The 21098-nt window shown below is 38.8% G+C and overlaps 1 protein-coding gene across 2 annotated transcripts in view; it reads left to right on the top strand.

The window, feature by feature from the left end:
* Positions 1-20227, top strand: part of WAC (WW domain containing adaptor with coiled-coil) — an 83383-nt gene extending 63156 nt beyond the window's left edge. The window contains exons 7-13 of one of the 2 annotated variants that reach the window (XM_065871492.1): positions 8472-8717; positions 10121-10243; positions 11113-11261; positions 14282-14400; positions 15903-16089; positions 17548-17675; positions 19243-20227. In XM_065871492.1, the coding sequence (XP_065727564.1) occupies positions 8472-8717; positions 10121-10243; positions 11113-11261; positions 14282-14400; positions 15903-16089; positions 17548-17675; positions 19243-19312 (1022 nt within the window). In that variant the 3' untranslated portion in view covers positions 19313-20227. The remainder of the gene's footprint in view (positions 1-8471; positions 8718-10120; positions 10244-11112; positions 11262-14281; positions 14401-15902; positions 16090-17547; positions 17676-19242) is intronic. The other variant, XM_065871491.1, reaches the window with a different exon arrangement.
* Positions 20228-21098: the final 871 nt, after the last annotated feature.

Genomic DNA, 21098 nt, shown 5'->3' with positions numbered 1-21098 from the left:
CAGAAAGTTAGCCTGTCTACAGGGTCACATAGTTACATGCTGTTCTGTAGTCCGAATCTAATGGAAGGGGATTAGTCGTTCTTTAATGTGAGATGTGAGTTAGTCACTTGGAATAAACTTCCTTTTTGTGTTTTGATGATATTTGTAGACTGGGTGAAGTTAAAATGAACCTGAAGACTTTTCCCAGTGTGTTAACAGCAGTAATCTTTTATAGCCCACATAGGAGGTTGTAGCTGGCTGTAAGTGGGACACATTTAGCCCTTCCTTGCTTTGCTTTAAACTACTTTTCAAACTACTTTTAGGATTTCTAAATGTTCATGTAAAATTAGACCAATTGGCCATAGAAGTACTTAAGTATTTGTTGAATAACTGAGGACGTTAACGGGGTGGGGGGGGTTGGTGTTAGTCTGATTTAGTCAGTAAGTTTCACTAAAATTGCATTATGTAATAAAGATGGCATTTTGAGCAGTGGGGCAGGGGAATACCTGTGATGAAAGAATGTTAGAAAATACTGTTTTTAACTTGAGGGGCAAGGAAGACCTTTTAAATGAGGGCCCAAAACACATTTGCCTTAAAAAGTTGGTAAATTTGGCTACATAAGACATTTAAAACTTCTCTGTGAGAGAGATACAATAAACAAAGGTTGAAAAAAAAAATACAAAGTTGGGAGACAATATTTGCAACAAATATGAATAATAGTACATTAAGGCTACATTAAGAATTCATCAAAGCAGTATGAAAACCAACAATCCAATGGAAAGATGAGCAAAGTATCTGAACAGGCATTACAGGAGAGGAAGTTTAAATGGCCAGTCTTGCTCTACAACAGTTAGAAAAATTAGCTCAGAATGGAACAAGGACCTTAACTTAGGAGCTAAAAAGTATAAAACTGTAAGAAAGCTAGGGAAAACCTTTATGACACAGGATTGGGTAGTGATTTCTTGGATATGACACCAAAAGCATTGGCAACAGAAGAAAAAAATAGATACATTGGACCTCATCAAAATGAAAAACTTTTGTGCGTCAAAGGACACTCTAGAGTGAAAAGGCTGAACCCATGGAATGGGAGGAAATATTTATAAGTCATGTCTGATAAGGGATTAATAGCCAGAATATATGAATACAAAGTACTGGAACTCAACAGTAAAATGAAACAGCTCAGTCCAAAAATGGGCAACGGAGTTGATGCGACATTTTTCCAAAGAACATAGTCTAATGGCCAGTAAGCACATAAAAAGGTGTTCGGCATCATTGGTCAACAGGGACAGAAAATCAAACCACAGTGAGATATCACTTCACACCCATTAGGATGACTACTGTATATATATTAAAAAAAAACAATAGAAGGCAACAAGTGTTTTTGAGGCCGTGGAGATTGAAACCCTTGTGTATTGCTGGTTGGAACGTAAAATAACACAGCTGCTATGGAATACAGTTGGAAAGTTCCTCAAAAAGTGAGACATAAAATTACCATAGGATCCAGTGATTCCATGCCTAAGTATGTAATCAAAAGAATTGAAAACCAAGGAATCAAACGGGTATTTATACACAAGTGTTCGCAGTAGTACTATTCACAACAGCCAAATGGTGGAAACAACCCTAGTGTCCACCAGCAGATAAAGGGTAAACAAAATGTGATATATATGTGTGTGTGTGTGTGTGTGTGTATATACACACACATGCAGTATTACTCAGCCTTAGAAAGGAGTGAAATTACCATAAACGCTGCAACGTGGATGAACTGTGAAAACCTTATGCTAAGTGACACAAAAGGACAAGTATTGTGTGATTCCGCTTCTGGGGTACCTCGAATGGGCAAGTTCATAGAGAGACAAACCAGAATAGTGCTCAACTTTGGTCTTGTGAGATGGGGAGCTATGGTTTAATTGGGTAGAAAGTTTCTGTTTGGAAAGATGAAAAAGTTCTGGAGGTGAATTGTGGTGATGGTTGCATGACAGTGTGAATGTACTTAATGCTAATGAATTGTAAACCCAGAAATGGTTAAAATGGTAAATTGTATGTTGTATATTTTACCAGCATAAAAGAATTCAAGAGAAAGATTACCAATACAATATTGGAAATTAAAATGAGATTTTTCACTCTTAAAGTTGGTGACAATTAACAGTTGAATGTAGGGAAACAAAACTGGTCGGAGTAGAGAAGATGGTTATTATGGAGGTCACTTAAGTAAAATCTGTTAAAAGTTTTAAAATAGGCTTATCCTTTGTATGTATAGCATAAAGATTTTCTCGGTTGAAAGAGCAAGTTGCAAAAACATAATTGTTATAAGACATCAATTAACGCCATACTTATTTTTATGTACATTTTAAATGCATAGAAAAGTTCTGGACAGACACATTTAAAATTATGAATTATAGAGTAAAAAATAAATTAAAATGAAAGTCACAGATTATATACCCGGTGTTGTCACCTAGTTATTTTGCGGTTTTTTCTACTACACTTGTATACTTTGTTTTCCCTTATGATTCCTCCGTGTTGTAACACCATTACTACACAATGGAACAAGCAGGCTGCCCTTGTTGCATCAGTAGTTTGAGCTTTACAGCCATATCCTGTTTAGCATTATGACGGCAACTGTCAGAACATTGTGGGAAATTAATGTTTAGAAATGCAGTCAGTACCTTTTACTCTTTACGTGCAGTATCTCGTTAGACCTTCCTGCAGATTGAGGAGGAGTTATTTAGCATACCAGAAAAACGTAGGTCAGAAAATTTTGACTTTGGTCTGTGTTGTCTTGGGTATTTTGAAAGGGTGCCTATAATTAGAAGAGGTGAGTGGTTATTACTTTAAGCCTTAAAAAGTTAGGTTATAGTACATTTCTCTGTGAAGTCTAGTCTTTGGTAGGTTACTCCCCCTACTGGTAAAAATTGGAAGTATAAATGAATAATTCATAATTACAAGCATAAAGGGAGAGAAAAAAGGTTTTATCAAAGTTTATATACACAATTTAAATTAAAACCAAAGAGTAACATTTATTTCACGGCTTATGATAAGAATTGGTTAGAGATCTACAAATGATAGGAAAACATCAGGTAGGAAAGTGACCTTAAAGCTCATTTTAAGTTTAAAATACCATAGGACAACATCACCACATATCCTTAAAAAAATCATAGGCACGTGCGTGCACACACACACACACACACACGCACACACACAAAATAAAAAAATAAACATGGTAGAGCTAAAATTGGATACCGTTGTTTTGCCAAAAGCTGAAAAAATAGGCTTAAAGCAACCTAGGTTTCTTTAATGCTTGGAAAAGTTTGCATTTAAAGAATGAGACTAGAGGCTGATGTTAAAAAGCAGAAGAGCCTTTTGAAATGGCTTTGTAATGTAAAACACTACATGAATTTTCTTAAGTTCATTATTTGTCTTTATTTTCAAAGATCCAGATTTTTAATTTTAGTTTGATACAAAACTGTGTAAACATGAAGTATGTTAACCTAACATTGTAACAGATTCCGGATTAAAAAGACAAATAGAAATGTTAATTAAAATTAAATATCTGTAGAAAAAGCACACTTAATGACTGTGTATTTGTTCTGAATAGTTGCTTGTTGCCTTTGAGTGTTTAAAAAAAGAAGAAGGGGGTTGAGGATTTTATGATTATTAAAATAAATCTAAATAAGTTGTTTGTCTCTAAGACTATGTGGTATTACTTAGCTTTATGAAAAAATAGCATAAAGTGAGCTGTTCATTGCCTGCTCAATGAATTATTTTTGGAGACCTGAGGCTTTTCCTCCCCATTGTAAGTTTTGAACCTAGAGCTTAAGAAGAGCAGCACAGACACAGGCACCTGAGCCTTTCCTGCCTAATCAGGCGTCCAGTCAACAAGTACACGCTGATGCCATCTTGGTGCCAGATCCCATTTTGCACCAGAGCTTCAGAGGTAAATACAACAAAATTCTTCTCCTGAAAGAGTTCATTTTCTGATAGAAGAGAGAGAGATCATAAGCTATATAATAGGAGATGCTGGGTAACGTCTGTGGTAGGGCGCTCTGAACACAGAGGAGTGGCACCCAACCAATAGCTTTCGTTTACACACACACACATATATATATATTTTTTTTTTTTTTTTTTTTTTTTTCGGTACGCAGGCCTCTCACTGTTGTGGCTTCTCGAGACCGTTGCAGAGCACAGGCTCAGCAGCCATGTCTTACAGGCCCAGCCGCTCCGCGGCATGTGGGATCTTCCCAGACCGGGGCACGAACCCACGTCCCCTGCATCGGCAGGCGGACTCAAGCACTGCGCCACCAGGGAAACGCCTTTCGTTTATATTTTCATGATGAAATCAAGACTGCCTTTCAGGGTAGCATTTTATATTTTTATCACAATTATTTTTCTCAATTATACTTCTAGATGGAGGCAAGTAGTATTAAAAATGTTTAAGATGTAACATACTTCCAGAGGGCATTTGTATGGGTGTGTCCTTTAGGAAGAAGGGGGTGAGTGGAGCTGTTTTTAAAAATAAATAACTGGTGTGCAAATAGCCTGCTGAAGACCTACCTGGAAAAGCAGTTTAGCTTTGCTGTCTTTGATCTTGCCCTTTCTCCACTAGTTCTTTGTGTTTGTGCTAGATTTAAAAAATTTTTGGTTTTGTTTCCTTTTGTTTTTTAAAGTTAAAAGGAATCTGGGAAGTTCTCTCTTTTTTCATAACCAACAAGGTGTGCCAGAATCACCCATAGAACTGAAAGTTCACCATATGCTCGGACACCTCAGCCCCGCCCCATTCGTTAGAGCTGGGGTGGAGCCCTGGTATCTGTTTTTTGTTTTTAAACTTGGATAAGTCCTATCAAAGTCAGACCTTTTAAAAAGAGAAATTCTGGCCTTCAGAGATGTTGCTTGCTCAAGGTTCCCGTAAGTATTGAGTAGTAGTAACTGGTTTCCATACTGTTCATTGATAATCTCTCACAAAACTGCAAACGAAATTCCTCCTCAGGATACACATACGTATTTACATTGTTACCTTCTTTCTTTGTGGTGATATGTATCTTCTGTTTTGGAGTGTTTTCCTTTTCCTGGATTGAATGGCAACGCTGAAGAATTTTCAAGCCTTTGTTAATTTTTCAAATCTGTGGATAGATTTAGCAGCATTGAAACAAATTTGGAAACAACTTACACCTTCTCCAACTCCTATCATTAAAGGCAGAGGAAAACCATAGTAAACGTAACAGAAGGGTCATTTCAGAGGGTTATATAAGTACTAATTTAATTGTTCATGCGGGAAGTAAAAACACAGAACTTGTTTCATTCTAAACATCATTAAGATGCCCCTAAACTGTTTATTCCTTAAGCTGAACCTTAAGGTATATGATCTGGAGAGAACTGCTGCTATAGTCTATAATTGCCTCATAAAATGTAATAACTGACACAAGGAAGTAATAAACTTTTCACAAGGAAGATCTTATTTCCTTCGTTTCTTTTCTTTTTTTTTTTTTTGGCGGTACCCGGGCCTCTCACTGTTGTGGCCTCTCCCGTTGCGGAGCACAGGCTCCGGACGCGCAGGCTCAGCGGCCATGGCTCACGGGCCCAGCCGCTCTGCGGCATGTGGGATCTTCCCGGACCGGGGCACGAACCCGTGTCCCCCGCATCGGCAGGCGGGCTCGCAACCACTGCGCCACCAGGGAAGCCCACCTTCAAGTTTCTTTATACTTGTTTATGATTCCAGAACAGCAAAGCTGAACACGGTAGGCAATCTGCTAGACTTAGAGACCCTCCTTTAAAATGTGTGCCTTTTAAAATGAAAATATCTGCCTTACAAAAATGAATATGTCTTAGACCTTCTGAGTGGATCATGCGAGATCAACACATCCGTGAAATCTACTGAAAGCAGCTATTGTCCCTATAGGTGTTTTGACCATTACAGTAGTGTAAAAAGGCCATAGAGGAGGGTTTTTTTTTTTTTTTTTTGGCAGTAAACTTGCTATTCAGTAGTGATTCCTGGCTTCTTTGGGGCCATGATGATTAATGAATGTTTAGTTCCTAGAATTGGGAGTGAAGATTTATACTTATTAGGTAGCAGTGTAATATTGAAATGTAGTGTTCCTGAAACTTCTATACGTCCTAGTAGCAGTCTTAATTCAGTTATATAACGTATATATGAGCTTGAAAATCTCCAAGAAATGGGTATATATGGGAAATGCAAGAGCCTTTCAGCCAAGATTTTAAGAGACTGTATGAATATCTTGAATACTCTAGTCTTAATGTCGTTACCCATGGGACCTTGGTTTCTAATTCTTTCCTCCATTACAGTGACTGTATTAGTAAAATTTCATGGTATAAAAATACCAGTTTATGTTCTTTTTCCTGTTGGTGGACGTGTTTTGTTTCTAGTTTTGTGCTAAAATAAAAAGAGAAGCATAACACTGTTATGAGAATTGTTGAATATTTCTCCAAATTGATGTACATTAGAGTTTCTCTAAGGGTGTATGCCTAAGGGGAATTACTGGGTCGTGAAGTGCATGTAGCTCCAATTTTTCTAGATAATGTCAAGTTGTTTTCCAGTGTGGTTACATGAGTTTAGTCTCCACCTGAGATGTTAGGTGTTTCCATTACTACTTGAGAACATTCGGTATTGTTAGACTTTGGACGTTTTTGTCAGTCTGATGAACGTAAAAGAATATTCTGTTGCTTTTTAATTTGCGTTTTTCTGTTTATCAATGAAGTTGAGCATCCTTTGTGTTTTTTAAGCCATTCATGATTCTTCTGTGAATTATCTTCTGTTCACCTTTCTGTTGTTTAGTCTGTCTGTTTTGATGTACAGGAGTTCCTTAAAGTAGTTTGGTCACCAGTACTTTGGGTGTAATTGTTTTGCTCTTTGTTATTTTCTGCATCCTCACATCAAAGTTATTTTCCTGTGTTTTCATCTCCTAGTTCTAAAGACTTAAATATATATACAGAAGTCTAACCTGCCTTAAATTGGTTTTGTTTTAAATGTTAAAGTTTTTATGTCTGGCAAGGCATGTTAGTAGCTGTGTTCTTTTGTTTTGTTTTGTTTTTGCGGTACGCGGGCCTCTCACTGCTGTGGCCTCTCCCGTTGTGGAGCACAGGCTCCAGACGCGCAGGCTCAGCGGCCATGGCTCACGGGCCCAGCCGCTCCGTAGCATGTGGGATCTTCCCAGACCGGGGCACGAACCCACATCCCCTCGTTGGCAGGTGGACTCTCAACCACTGCGCCACCAGGGAAGCCTGCTGTGTTCTTTCTTCAAAGAATTTTGTGGCTCTTACTAGCCCATACGTCTTCAAAATAAGTTCTAGAATTGGCTTGTCAAATGCTACCAAAATTGCTGTTGGGCTTTTAATTTCAGTTACGTTGAATCTATGTAAGTAATTTGCAAGGATGGCTTTCGAAGGATAATTTTTTATGCATGTTTAATACTTTTTAAACACTGAGGTTGGGGTCTTGTGGGAGTTTCTTGCTTTTAAAAGCATCTTTTTTAGTGCTAATAATCATTAAGTGATACAAATAGAGGTAGTTCATTACTTTATATTTTTAAATCCGAAAGATTTAAAAGTATGTAATTCTAAAACTCAGTTGTAAGGACAAAAGTTCAAAGTAGGAGTCTCCTCTTAGGCATCACATCCTTAGTCCATTCTGGGGTTGCTCACCACCGTGACTATCCTGATTGATATTGAGGCTGTTGTCATGTTTAAGTAGACTGTTTTTGTGCTCATAAGCATTTTCACCTTATTTTATGATGCATAGAAATTAAGTCTTGGAGAACTGTATTGTCCCTTTATATCCTAATGGAAGCTTATTTGAAAATGTAGTTAATACAGGACAATACCCTGGAGATATTGTGGGTTCAGTTCCAGACCACCACAGTGAAGCAGGTCTCACAATAAAACAAGTCAAACAATTTTTTTGGTTTCCCAATGTAATATAAAAGTTGTATTTACACTATACTGTAGTCTGTTAAGTGTGCCATAGCATTATATCTAAACAACAAAGTATACCTTAATTTAAAAAGAATGCTGTTGGAAAAATGGCACGGAGAGACTTGCCCAATACAGGGTTGCTGCAGAACCTTCAGTTTGTTGGCCGGGGCGGGGGGGAAGAAAAAGGCAGCAACTGCAAAATGCAGTAAAGGCAAAATGCAGTGCAAGAAGGTGCGCTTGTGCATGTGTTTGAGACAGCACTACTAATGGAGTGTGGCACTGTGAGACTCAGACGTGGGCATGCTAGAGTCACCGCCTTGCCGGGTTTTGTGACTTCAAGCAAGTTATGTAATCCTTTTCAGTTTTCTCATCTATGAAATCAGGATATGAAATGTCTGCCTCATATCTAGTCAGCCAGATGTTTACTGAGCCCCCTCTGTGCTACCTTGTAAATATTAAATGAGCTTACTTGAGTGAGGTGCCTGCCACGTGGGTGTTGCTTGTTTGATGTTGGTTCCAGTTTCCTCTATCGAAGTCATGTTTTTCAGCTTTATTATCTCCTTTTTATTTAGAATCCACATCAGGAGACAAATCGGTGTCACACTCTTGCACAACTCCTTCCACGTCTTCTGCCTCTGGACTGAACCCCACGCCTGCCCCTCCAGCCTCTGCTTCGGCAATGCCTGTCTCTCCTGTCCCACAGTCACCAATACCTCCATTACTGCAGGACCCAAATCTGCTCAGACAGTTGCTTCCTGCTTTGCAAGCCACGCTGCAACTCAATAATTCTAATGTGGACATATCCAAGATAAATGAAGGTAAATTCTCATCGTGATAATTTCTACAAAGTTCAGCTGCATTGTGCAAAATTATGTAATTAGTAAAATCCCCAGGATAGGAATGGTATTTGTTTTGTTTTGAAATTCACATTTGAACTTCATGCTTTGGAGTTTATATCCCCCATAGCTTAAGGTCTTTGTTACTATAATTGAATTAGCAATACTTGGATTTTCTGTGTAATTTTTCAAGACTTGCTGCGTACCTGGTAGTTACTGGAGATAACTGTTCCATCAGCTTAATATATATGGTGAATGTTTTTTTTCTTTTTAAGTGAAAACAGAAAAAAGAATATTTGCTAAAACTGATATGGAAACACCTGGTTTCTAACATAGTTCAAGCAATCTCATGTACGTCGGTAAATGATTATTTGGAATATTTAAAATATGCTAATATTTTATGCTAAGAATAGGAATTCAGGTAGTTCTTAAACTACTTGAACACTTTTGAGAAGGGAAGTAATGGATAACATTATGCTATTTTTCCTAGTTAATTGCATTGTTAATTCCAACTTTGCTTCTCAGTGTACCACTGAAGTATTTGGGCAGCCACCTCAAAGAAGTCTGAATAAAAGTGGATGTAGTTTTTAATCCGTAAACCATTCAGATTGAAACATTAAGCCTTATGAACATTATAAAATTTTCTGTGTGTGTACACTTCCACATAAGTGGTTAAGTTCTTCCTTTACCCTAAAAATGGAGCTATCTTAGGCTAGTTGGTCATTAATCTTCCATTCTTACTCTCTTCAGCATTTCCGTATTTGTTGTTTGATAGGTAAACATTTTACTGGGCAAAGTGGGACTTTTAAACATTTTGAAGAAATGATAGCCTAGGCAAATGTCAATAATAAAAGGTCTTATGCTTCAGAAATACATGGTATTGCAAAGTACTCAGCCTTTAACATCCATTTTGAAAGCTTGTTATGGGTGGGTGTTGATGTAGGGTTTGAGTGCTCAGCTGGTGTAATGGTGCAATCGCATGAAATAACTGCTGTTTACCTAGTTAATTCCAAGTAATGTACTAAGTACGTTGCCTGTGTACCTTCGGATAGGTTTCTGGTATAATCGGAAGTTCCGGTGAATACTCTTTGCTGTTTTAAAAGTCTCATAGAGGAGTTTCCTTTAACTGGACACCTAAACTTGACTGTAAAGGAGACTCTACTGTTTTATGATATAAACCCATTAAATGTCTTTGCCTTTGCCTCAGATCACTTCACATCTCTAGGCTCATTGTATTACTCCTATTTTCTAGACTTTTATTTTGGGAATTCTAGTATGGAAACACTCCAGATTTTTTCTGGGTTCCTTTTGAGTTTTCAAGTTGTAACTAATACCACATATGCCACTGTGTTTTTATTTGAATTTAAGATGTAATATGTTTATAGTTCTTACAGCAGCTGTGACCCAAGCCTCATTGCAGTCTATCATTCATAAGTTTCTCACTGCTGGACCATCTGCTTTCAACATGACTTCTCTGATCTCTCAAGCTGCTCAGCTCTCTACACAAGGTACTTATACTCTTAGATGCCTCTAGAATTGTGTCTTGGTGGGGTCAGGTGGGATTCGTAGCAGATTTTTCTTTAGTCTTTGAAGAGAGCGTAGCTATGATATTGATTTTATTTTGATTTTTTAACACTGCTGTATACAAGTAGTATTTTTCTTTACCTTTCTAGATGAAACAAGCTTTTGACATATATCTTGCACTGTTGCCATCTCATATCTGCAATATAATCTACATTTAATCCAGCATTTAAGTCGTTAGTGAGATATTTTACTCCAAAGCTAAAATGAACTATGATATAGCCTCAGTCTTTGCGAATTGCTGGATCTGTTTTAAGAGTTGAAGTTTGCTTCAAGTTGGTGTTAGATGGGTTTTGACCAGAGGATGCAGAAACGCGCAAGCCCTGCCTTGAGTTAGCCAGCCCTCTTCCCCGTGCAGGAGCCCAGCGGGGACGGGGCCCGAAGGAGCACGTGGGGAATGGAAGGGTTGCCTGGCTTGCCCCCAGCCCCGGCGCAGAAAGCCGCCGAAGCAGCAGGAGTGTCTGGCCTACTGGCGCAGCGCGCATGAGGGCCACCAGCCCTTGGGCGGCCTCGAGGGGCGGGGGCCTGAGGGGATGGCCAGGCCTCCTCGTAGGGTGAGGAGGAGGCAGCGAGGGCGAGGTGAGGCCTTCTGGTGAGTGCGTTCTCAGACGCAGTGGGGGCCGCACTGGGTGTGCCGGTCTCGCTCAGCAGCGCGTTTGGTCAGTGTGACCCCAGCGAGTGCTTAGATGCTGACTTCAGATAGCTGTGCTCTCTGGGGCTGTGGGGCGTGTGGAGAGGTGTGCAGGTCTCCTGCACGTCAACTACAGCGGCTTTTGCTTTATTTCACTCTTCACAGCCCAGCCGTCTAATCAGTCTCCGATGTCTTTGACGTCTGACGCGTCATCCCCGAGATCCTATGTGTCTCCGAGAATAAGCACACCTCAGACTAACGCAGTCCCTGTCAAGCCTTTGGCTAGTACTCCTCCTGTTTCATCACAGCCAAAGGTATGTCGCCCTTGAGGGAAATTGGGAAAGACACCACTTCTGGTTAAAGCAAGTTTCATAATGTTTTAGAATATTGGAGAAAAAGCTCTCTTTTGGGAATGAGGTAGTGGTGGGATGAATGACAGGTGAGTGAGAATAGGTTCAGGTTAGACTCTCAGTTGATGGCTTGGAGGAGGGAATTGCATCTGTGCCACTTCTATACACCGGTTCTCTTCTCTTCATTGGCTTTGTGGATAAAGAAGGTATACTAATTGAGTCTTAATATTTGTAGAATTTTTAGACTGAGATATCAGAGAACATGTTTTCCAGTGATTTTCTCCATACTTTTTTTTAACACCTTTATGGCAGTGTAATTGCTTCACAGTGGTGTGTTAGTTTCTGCTTTATAACAAAGTGAATCAGCTTTATGTACACATACATCCCCATATCCCCTCCCTCTTGCGTCTCCCTCCCACCCTCCCTATCCCACCCCTCTAGGGGGTCACAAAGCACCAAGCTGATCTCCCGGTGCTATGCAGCTGCTTCCCACTAGCTATCTGTTTTACATTTGGTAGTGTATATACGTCCATGCCACTCTCACTTCATCCCAGCTTACTCTTCCCCCTCGCCGTGTCCTCAAGTCCATTCTCTACGTCTGTGTCTCTATTCCTGTCCTGCCCCTAGGTTTTTCAGAACAATTTTTTTTTTTTTTTAGATTACGTATATATGCATTAGCATATGGTATTTGTTTTTCTCTTTCTGACTGACTTCACTCTGTATGACAGACTCTAGGTCCATCCATCTCTCTACAAATTATAGAAATGAGTCAGTTTCTGTGCTAAGAGCTTTATATGTATTATATTAATTTTCACATCAGCTACTATTTGCTTCATTTAATAGAAAATGAAATCTTCCGTTAAGTCTGATGTGTGTGGTCAAGTCAGATTTTGAGACCTAGGCCTTTCTGAGCACAGAACCCATTTCATTAATACTAAGCTACACTGCCTGGTTGTCCCAGCGAGATCGCGTATGGCTGGCTCCTCAGCACGGTTAGAAAGTTGCTGGTTTCTGTTCTTACTGGACTGTGAACAGGACCTTACCATGCTACTGCCAATTTTATATTACATCCTTTGAGTCTTACGCACAAATTCATAAGCGGTTCCCAGTCACACTCATTCTTTGCTTTGTAGCATACCACCAGTAAAACTTGAGCTGTTTGGAAGTTGGAATGTACAGGTTAAAATTTTTTTTTTTATTAACTCTTACTGGTAACTACAGGAGGAAATTCTTTTTAGTTGTAAAACAGTGGGCTGTTTGGAACTTTCATGCCAAAGAACTCTTTATTCAAATAAAATCATAAGGGCTTCCCTGGTGGCGCAGTGGTTGGGAGTCCGCCTGCCGATGCAGGGGACACGGGTTCGTGCCCCGGTCCGGGAAGATCCCACGTGCCGCGGGGCGGCTGGGCCCGTGAGCCATGGCCGCTGAGCCTGCGTGTCCGGAGCCTGTGCTCCGCAACGGGAGAGGCCACAGCAGTGAGAGGCCCGCGTACCGCAAAAAAATAAAATCATAAGCAGAGGCTTAAAAATAAAAATGTACTGAAACAGCTTGAAATCGATGGTGGGCCGGCTCTTAGGTCTTCTACTGGCTCATCTTTCCTACATTCCCTACATCAGCCATTTGTCTATGTGTGTTTTGGAGTCAGTCTAGATTAAGTTTTTAAATTTTGAGTTACAATTGTTAGTTTTTTGTGCAGTTCCTTACTGTTTGCCTGTATTTTGATGGGAGAAGAATTAAAAGGTGAGTTTTAGCAAAAGAGACCTTATTCTTAGAGCTTACCATCTTGCGGTGGTGTTCTAGGAGTACGTGGCATGAGTGGCAGTGTTGGGTTCACCGTCGGTCCTAACATTGTCACTTCAAATCCTTTTAAGCAGGTGGCTCTGAGTTTTTTGCATTAAAAACTTACAAGTTGTTTTTAAAAGTAAGTGGACATTTGATCTCACAAAAATATTCTTTATAAAAGAACATGCTCTTCTATATTCAGAAGCAGCAGTGCTAACCAGAGTTGTTTGGGGCGGTATTAATTATCCCCCCCCCCCCCCATAACAGCCTCTGCTGCTGAATGGTGTGACTTAATCACAGGTGCCTCCGTCTGCCTTCGTGCCTTAATTTCGGGCTTCCATTTTTGACTCCTTGTTTTCTCCCTGTCGTATCTGAATGTGAATGATACTAGGTTGGCCAAAGAGTTCGTTCGGGTTTTTCATAACATCTTACAGAAAAACCCAAACGAACTTTCTGGCCACCCTAATACATGTGTCCCCACTGCAGTCATGGACCTCTTGGTCTGCCTGTATAGGGTGACATCTCTTTGAAGCCCGCTCCAGTTGAATTGTGTATGGGCCGTAGCTCATTCTCTGATAGACCGGTGTATACATTCTCTTTGTATGTGGTTGAAATTTGAGCAGCTGTATTTGTATGATGTGGTAACGTATTTATTTTTATTGATACAGGAATAACAGTAAATCAAAAGAGGTATTATAGTGTACTGGAAAGAAAACTGGGCTCAAAATCAGGAGAACTAGTTTCTTACGCTGGTTTGCTAAGTAATCTTTTGGCCCAGGGCTGTTTTATGAAATTAGATCTAAGTCGCAAAACTTGACTTCCTTCTAACTACATGACCTTTGGAAACTCATTTGATTCTACTTCTTTAAACCTCTAGATTATATAAAGTGTTTAAGATTACTAACTAGACTTAGAGGAGTATGTGGATTTCGGCCCTAAATGACAATAGTTTAACACAATTATATGTGGCTGTATCTCTTATACTGATCTTATTAGGTAAGGACTTCTAATACTAATCTTATTAGGTAAGGACAGTTAGGACTACTCTTGTTACCTTAAAAGTCACTGAATAGAAATAATTGGGAAGATAATAGAATAATAATAGGAATAATTTCATTGGTAGAACTTTTCGTTCTTACCTAGTTTTCATGCTTTTTGTCTCTGTGGCAAAAGCCTTGTCTCACCAGATTTTGATGTTTCAGGTTAGTACTCCGGTAGTTAAGCAAGGACCAGTTTCACAATCAGCCACACAGCAGCCTGTAACTGCTGACAAGCAGCAGGGTCATGAACCTGCCTCTCCTCGAAGTCTTCAGCGCTCAAAGTAAGTTGACGTGGTGTGTTGAGGCCATGTTGTTTTTTTCCTTAATGTGGCATATTGCCATATTGTTTGGATATTATTTTTTATATATATATATGTAGTAGAACTTGATCTTGGAAGAATCCGTGGATAGCTTAACCATAGTTTTGTGTATTACAAAATTTACAAAGGCAAATCTTACTGCAATAAGTAGATTGTCTCTAGTAATGAATCCTGGGTTAATCTGAAGAAAGTGGCTCTTTCTTTAGAATTTTACTTGGTGAACTACGATGGGGGAGTAGTAATATGTGATACTTGTAGAGGGCACGTGATTTTATACTACTTCATTAGTTGGAAATGATACCATTTTTAACCTCCTAATAGCAGTTTTAGATTTGAATGTATTGATAAAGCCAAATATCTCACATCTAAAAGTTGGGCCAGTATCTTACAACTGGTGTGTGTGTGTGTGTCTGTCTGTGTCCGCGCGCGTGTGTCTTTCCTAATAATAGCCTCAACTCTGACCCTGTACGGATTGCTTGTCAGATATAGAGCTGTATTGTGTTGTCGGTTTTCTTTGTTAATTAACTTTAAATGATTTTAATTTGATTGATTTTCCTGTTTTTATTTCTTGTTATGAGGTGGCAACATAATTCAGCTGTTGTTTTTATTGTTGTTTTCTAAACGAGCATTTCAGAGCATATACATCCACTTGAGAGTTGTTCCCTTCCAAACGATCACTTTGGGAAGCTGTCTGCTGCAGCAGTGCTGCCATTGCTCAGAACGTTTGGGGGAGATGCTTTTTCTAAATTGGCATTAGAGGCTGCAGTATAACTGTAAATACCCTCAGTGGTGAAAACGCTTCATCCTTTGGGAGAGAGACTTAGTTTTTGGAAATAACTGATGTGAAGCAGGTAGGCAGTCAGCTTGGGTGATTATTTATATCCCCGGATCCTAGCCCAAGCCATACAGTTTTAGAAGAAGATTAGCAACCTCAGAGTGTTGCTTTTTTTGGTCTTATTTTGCCACTAAACTCATTCATTGTTTTGCAGTAAAAGTTTTTTGCTTCACATTGTTTCACCCTCTGATTGAGCACTTTATTCTGATATTAAACAGTCAAAGGCAGTGTACTTTTTCCCCTTCCATATCTTCATGTACTTAAGATAGAATAATGTGCCTTATATCTACAACTGTTCAAATGTGACTGTTGCTTAGTTACATTCTTGTGTTTGTAGTATACAAAGTCAACAGGTTCTGCTGTCAAATCTGGGAGAGTACTGATAATTTAAATTCAACTCTGACGTTAATGTTAAAGGGGCTCTTTTAACCCCCCAAAAGTGTATTAGGAATACACGATATAAGTATACTTCGGATTTTAAGTTCTATTTATTTGATGTTAAAATAATAAATTTTTGTTAGGAATTTGTGTACCTTTAAATTAATGAAAGGTATTGACAGACAGTGTCTAGGTTACCCAGAGACCACTTGTAAACATACTACACGTTCAACAGTGTTTTCTCTTCTAGTAGCCAGAGAAGTCCGTCACCTGGTCCAAATCATACTTCTAGTAGTAATGCATCAAATGCAACAGTTGTACCACAGAATTCATCTGCCCGTCCTACGTGTTCATTAACACCTACGCTAGCAGCACACTTCAATGAAAGTCTCATCAAACATGTTCAAGGATGGCCTGCAGATCATGCCGAGAAGCAGGTATGTCACGTGATCACAGCAGGTGTTTCACCTGTGGGTGACTGGCAGCTTAATTCTACCTGGAGAAAATCCAATCTGGACCAGTGGATTCAAGCTGTATTTAAAGCAACTAATTTCCAGTTAGATGGTTTGTGGTCCCTCTATAAAATGTTCCAGTTAGTTTGTCTGTGGTCCCTCTATAAAATGTTCCAGTTAGATTGTCTGTGGTCCCTCTATAAAATGTTCCAGTTAGATGGTCTGTGGTCCCTCTATAAAATGTTCCAGTTAGATGGTCTGTGGTCCCTCTATAAAATGTTCCAGTTAGATGGTCTGTGGTCCCTCTATAAAATGTTCCAGTTAGATGGTCTGTGGTCCCTCTATAAAATGTTCCAGTTAGATGGTCTGTGGTCCCTCTATAAAATATTTGATGTGGATGTTTGTGAGGTAACTTTTTGTGGTTTCACATAAAATATTTTAATTATCAGTATACCTCCCATTATCAAGTGCTCAGCATTTAGCTCTGTGCTAAGTGCTTTATGTTTGTTTTCTCCACTTTCTAAAACTACTAAGCAGTGCAGATAATGAGTTTCCCATTTTACTAATGAGGCCTTTAAGACCAAATAGATTTATACTAGGGTCACGCACTTACTGCAGTGTTATGACTCAGAGCCGTTGTGCTTTTTCTACTCAGCCGGCTGCTCTGATAGTTTTAGAACCTGTTAATGCAGTTGACCCTTGAACAACTCAGGGGTTGGGAGGCCGACCCTCCACGTAGTCGAAAATCCGAGTATGGTTTATAGTCAACCCTCCATATCCGGAGTCCGTCATCCTCAGGTTCAAACAAGCGTGGATCATGTAGTACAGTGGTGTTTATTGAAAAAAATCCACGTGTAAGTGGACCTGCACAGTTCAGATCTGTTGTTCAAGGTTCAGCTGTACTATTAATCTTATGACTGTCCCTCCAGACTAGCTCCTGGAGTTAGGAAAAGCTTCTGCTTTGGGATGAGGGACCTTAGGACGTTGCAGTTACTGCCATGGCTTTTCCCTTTTATCAGATGACCAACCATCTGAAATGTTCTGTAAGTTCACGGAAATACATTGTGTATCTCTTGATACAGGGATACAGTAGGCCCTTTTATCAGTGTTAATACCTGAACTTTACTTTGGCTGATCCAGCATCTTTATTTAACCACAAATCATGGGTCCTTCTGTCCCAGCAGTAAACTACTGTGAGATGGGAAATACTGTCCTCTCAAGGAAACCTGAAGGGGAAATCTTAAAATGAACACCTTCCACCATTAGAGACAGTTCTTTAAAAGAAAATCGTTTTCCCCCTTAGATTCATGAGCATTTTTGTGGATTTAAAGGAAAAGATTTATTTTGTAATCTTGGTATAAAGTTACACTCAAATTTAATGTTTTATGTTTTGTATGTGAATATGACTTATATTTCATGAGATTTTCATTTCTTTAATTACAGGCATCGAGATTGCGAGAGGAAGCCCATAACATGGGAAGCGTTCATATGTCGGAAATTTGTACTGAATTAAAAAATTTAAGATCTTTAGTCCGAGTATGTGAAATTCAAGCAACTTTGCGAGAGCAAAGGTAAGTCTTTCACTGAAATGAATTTTTTTGTTTTTTTTAGGTAATGCTAAAAATTATGTATCTTAAAATAATTAGATCTTAAATTGGACTAAAGAACGTAAGTCGAATTTCATTTCTGAAATTTAAAGTTCTTTGATATATCACATTCCATGATACTGTAAACTGTGTTTTCATAATTTAATAATATTCCTGGCGAATGGTAATGGCATCTAGATTTTATTTCTCTTAACCCATGGTAAATGCTTCATTATTAGACGTTTTTTCTTGCGTTATGACAGTATATGGTACCAGTAATGTTTTATTTAAAAAGCGGGGTGTTGACAGCAGCGAGTTACCAGGAGTCCCCTGTTCGGTTGAGAGCAGCGCTCTCTTGCTGAGGGTACATATTTCAGTCGAAATTCAAATCACTGTTGACATTGTCCTCGCAGCATCGATAGAGCCCTTGGCAATTATATTAAGAATTTAGTTGTCCAGGAAGTTTAATGATATATATCTGCTTTCTTTAATTGTTTTCACTTAAACTCTGTCTCATATTTCTTAATCTAGTATCTTACTCAAGTAGGATTTCTATATCGTGTTAAATAGTATAGAAATTTTTTTTAATGCCTATTACAAAATTGAGGACTTAACTTTCATTGGCTTCACTTCCTGTCTATATTGAGTGACTGGGTCAATAAGTAGAGTTAATCTTGTCATGAAATCACAAAAATTTAATAAATGCCAAGTTGGGATTTATAGTAAACGTGGAAAAGTGAGTTTTTATCTAACCTTTCAACTACTGAAATGTCTGGAGGTACTTGTTGAATATCAGTTGGGAATTTTCTACTCTAGGATTGCTCTGAAAGTAGTTCTAACGTACATAAAACTTAACTTTATTTTGGCTTGCTAGGCAGGCGATACTCGTTACAGCAGCTTACTGAAACAGGTGTCGTATCAGTCACGTGTCATGTATCATGTTTGACTGTACACGGATACCATGCTATATCAAAGCAGTAATCGTCATAGTTCGCAGAAGAGAGGGGTCAGAGAGGAACAGTGTTAACAGGGTTCGTGGAAATCGAGTTAGCGGTGGAATTTGTGTTTTAGTTTTTGTTTTAGATATACGTGTCAGTTGGACTTTGCTCCATTTTTATGAACCTACATTTATGTTGAGAATTGTTCTTCAGAAACGATTAGCCTCTTGCCGCTCGTTAATTCTAGGCTCACTATGTTGTGGTCCAGAAAACACGCAGTGTAAGTTTATCTCATGTTGTCTGCTGCCTTTTGTGTCTGGTGATGATACAGTGAACGTTACCTTTTAAGTCAGTCATTATAGTCAAACTACTTATTGAGAACGGGTTTTAGAAAACTAGGAAACCTCCTAACTTTTGTCATCCTGATACTTTAATATATGCAATGTTTTCAAATGGTGATCTTGTCCTAACTAGACTAACCAGTTTTAAATTACTTCATCTTAACTAGTAGTTACTCATTTTCTTTGTAAAGCTATCTTTATAGTTGAAAGCCTGGTTTTTCTGTAGCATTTATAGTGACCACGTGGGTTCTAACGCCCTCTCTTATTTTTCAGGATACTATTTTTGAGACAACAAATTAAGGAACTCGAAAAGCTAAAAAATCAGAATTCCTTCATGGTGTGAAGATGTGAATAATTGCACATGGTGTTGAGAACAGAACTGTAAATCTGTTGCCCAGTCTTAACATTTTTGAGCTGCATTTAAGTAGACTTTGGACCGTTAAGCTGGGCAAAGGAAATGACAAGGGGTGGGGGTCTGTGAGATTCAATTCAGGGGAAAGATACAAGATGGATTTGTAAAACCCTTGAAATGTAGATTTCTTGTAGATGTATTCTTCACGTTGTAAATATGTTTTGTAGAGTGAAGCCATGGGAAGCCATGTGTAACAGAGCTTAGACATCCAAAACTAATCAATGCTGAGGTGGCTAAATACCTAGCCTTTTACATGTAAACCTGTCTGCAAAATTAGCTTTTTTAAAGAAAAATTTGGGGGGTTAATTTATCATTCAGAAATCTTGCATTTTCAAAAGATTCAGTGCAAGCGCCAGGCGATCTGTGTCTAAGGATACAATTTTGAACCATATGGGCAGAGTACAAATACCATGAAACAACTGTTTCCACACTTGCACCTGATCAAGAGCAGTGCTTCTCCGTTTGTTTTGCAGAGAAATGTTTTCATTTCCCGTGTGCTCCATCTCCCTCTGAAATCCTTCCTCTGATTTTATCCATTTTTTAAGGCTCCTCTTTTTCTCCTTTCTTAAGGCACTGTTGCTATGGCACTTTTCTATAACCTTTTCATTCCTGTGTACAGTAGCTTAAAATTGCAGTGATTGAGCATAACCCACTTGTTTGTGTAAATTATTGAAATCCATTTGCACCCTGTAAGAATGGACTTAAAAGTACTGCTGGGCATGTGTGCTGAAAGTACATTGATGGCTCAAATATAAGGAAATGGCCCAATGAACATGGTTGTGGGGGAAGAGGAAACAGCTAGTCAGATGTGAATTGTATCTGTTATAATAAACATGTTAAAACAAACACAAATTGTTATTTTTCTTTACCTTTGGTCAATGCATATTAGAATTTGAACTACCTGGGGATTCTTTGTCAGAACTATTCTTGTTGAACATTTATACTTAATTGAAGTAATTCCTTAAGGAAGGTTTTGTTTAAAGCAATTAACAGGAAATTGTGTATAAGAATATTTAATGAAATATGAAATTCAACAAGAATGATTAAGTCACTTCCCAAGTGGTTGTCATTTGTTAAACCCTGGTTTACCTGTCTTGCTATTAATGACATTTCATTTTGAAGGATGTTTGTGTTGTAGCTAACTGTTCAAGTCTGGTGCTGACTGCTGTTCTTAGCCATCACAAAACGCTAAATTTGTGTAATTGGAGCTTCCTGCTGTTACCTGGAAATGGTGGGAAGGCTCAGCTTTGTATATTGTTTCCTAAAGTATATTAAAATAAAAAAAGAAACTATTGCTACTATAAAATTACCTTGGCTTTTTTTTTTCTTTGCTAAAATATTGGTCACATGGCCTTAGCATGACACTGCCAGTATTAAATCAGATCACAAGGGTTTCTTTATGCTGAAAATCCTCCTAATTTCATAATCTTAACTTACCCAATTTAGAGGCTTTTTTTCCTCTTGGGCAGATGTGTTCACGTGCTCTCAGAGCTGCCAGCACCAAGGGCTTCTTTTGTGATGTTAGCCATTGTCGCTGCATTCTGGGATGCCGCAGTTCCACACTGCTCGTGCGCTTTGAGCATGTTTAAAGCGTGGAAGGTAACGCTCAGAGTTCTCAGTAAATTTCAGAGCAGTGAACTCTAAGCAACAGTATGGATGATACTTTCTAAAATACAAAAACGTTCCGGTGTAATTGAGAATTAGAGTCATACTGGAA

The sequence above is a fragment of the Phocoena phocoena genome, chromosome 2, assembly GCF_963924675.1.
Source record: "Phocoena phocoena chromosome 2, mPhoPho1.1, whole genome shotgun sequence".
Classification (NCBI taxonomy): domain Eukaryota; kingdom Metazoa; phylum Chordata; class Mammalia; order Artiodactyla; family Phocoenidae; genus Phocoena; species Phocoena phocoena.
The sequence above is the reverse complement of the archived record's forward strand: the minus strand, read 5'-3'. Positions and strand labels throughout refer to the sequence as shown.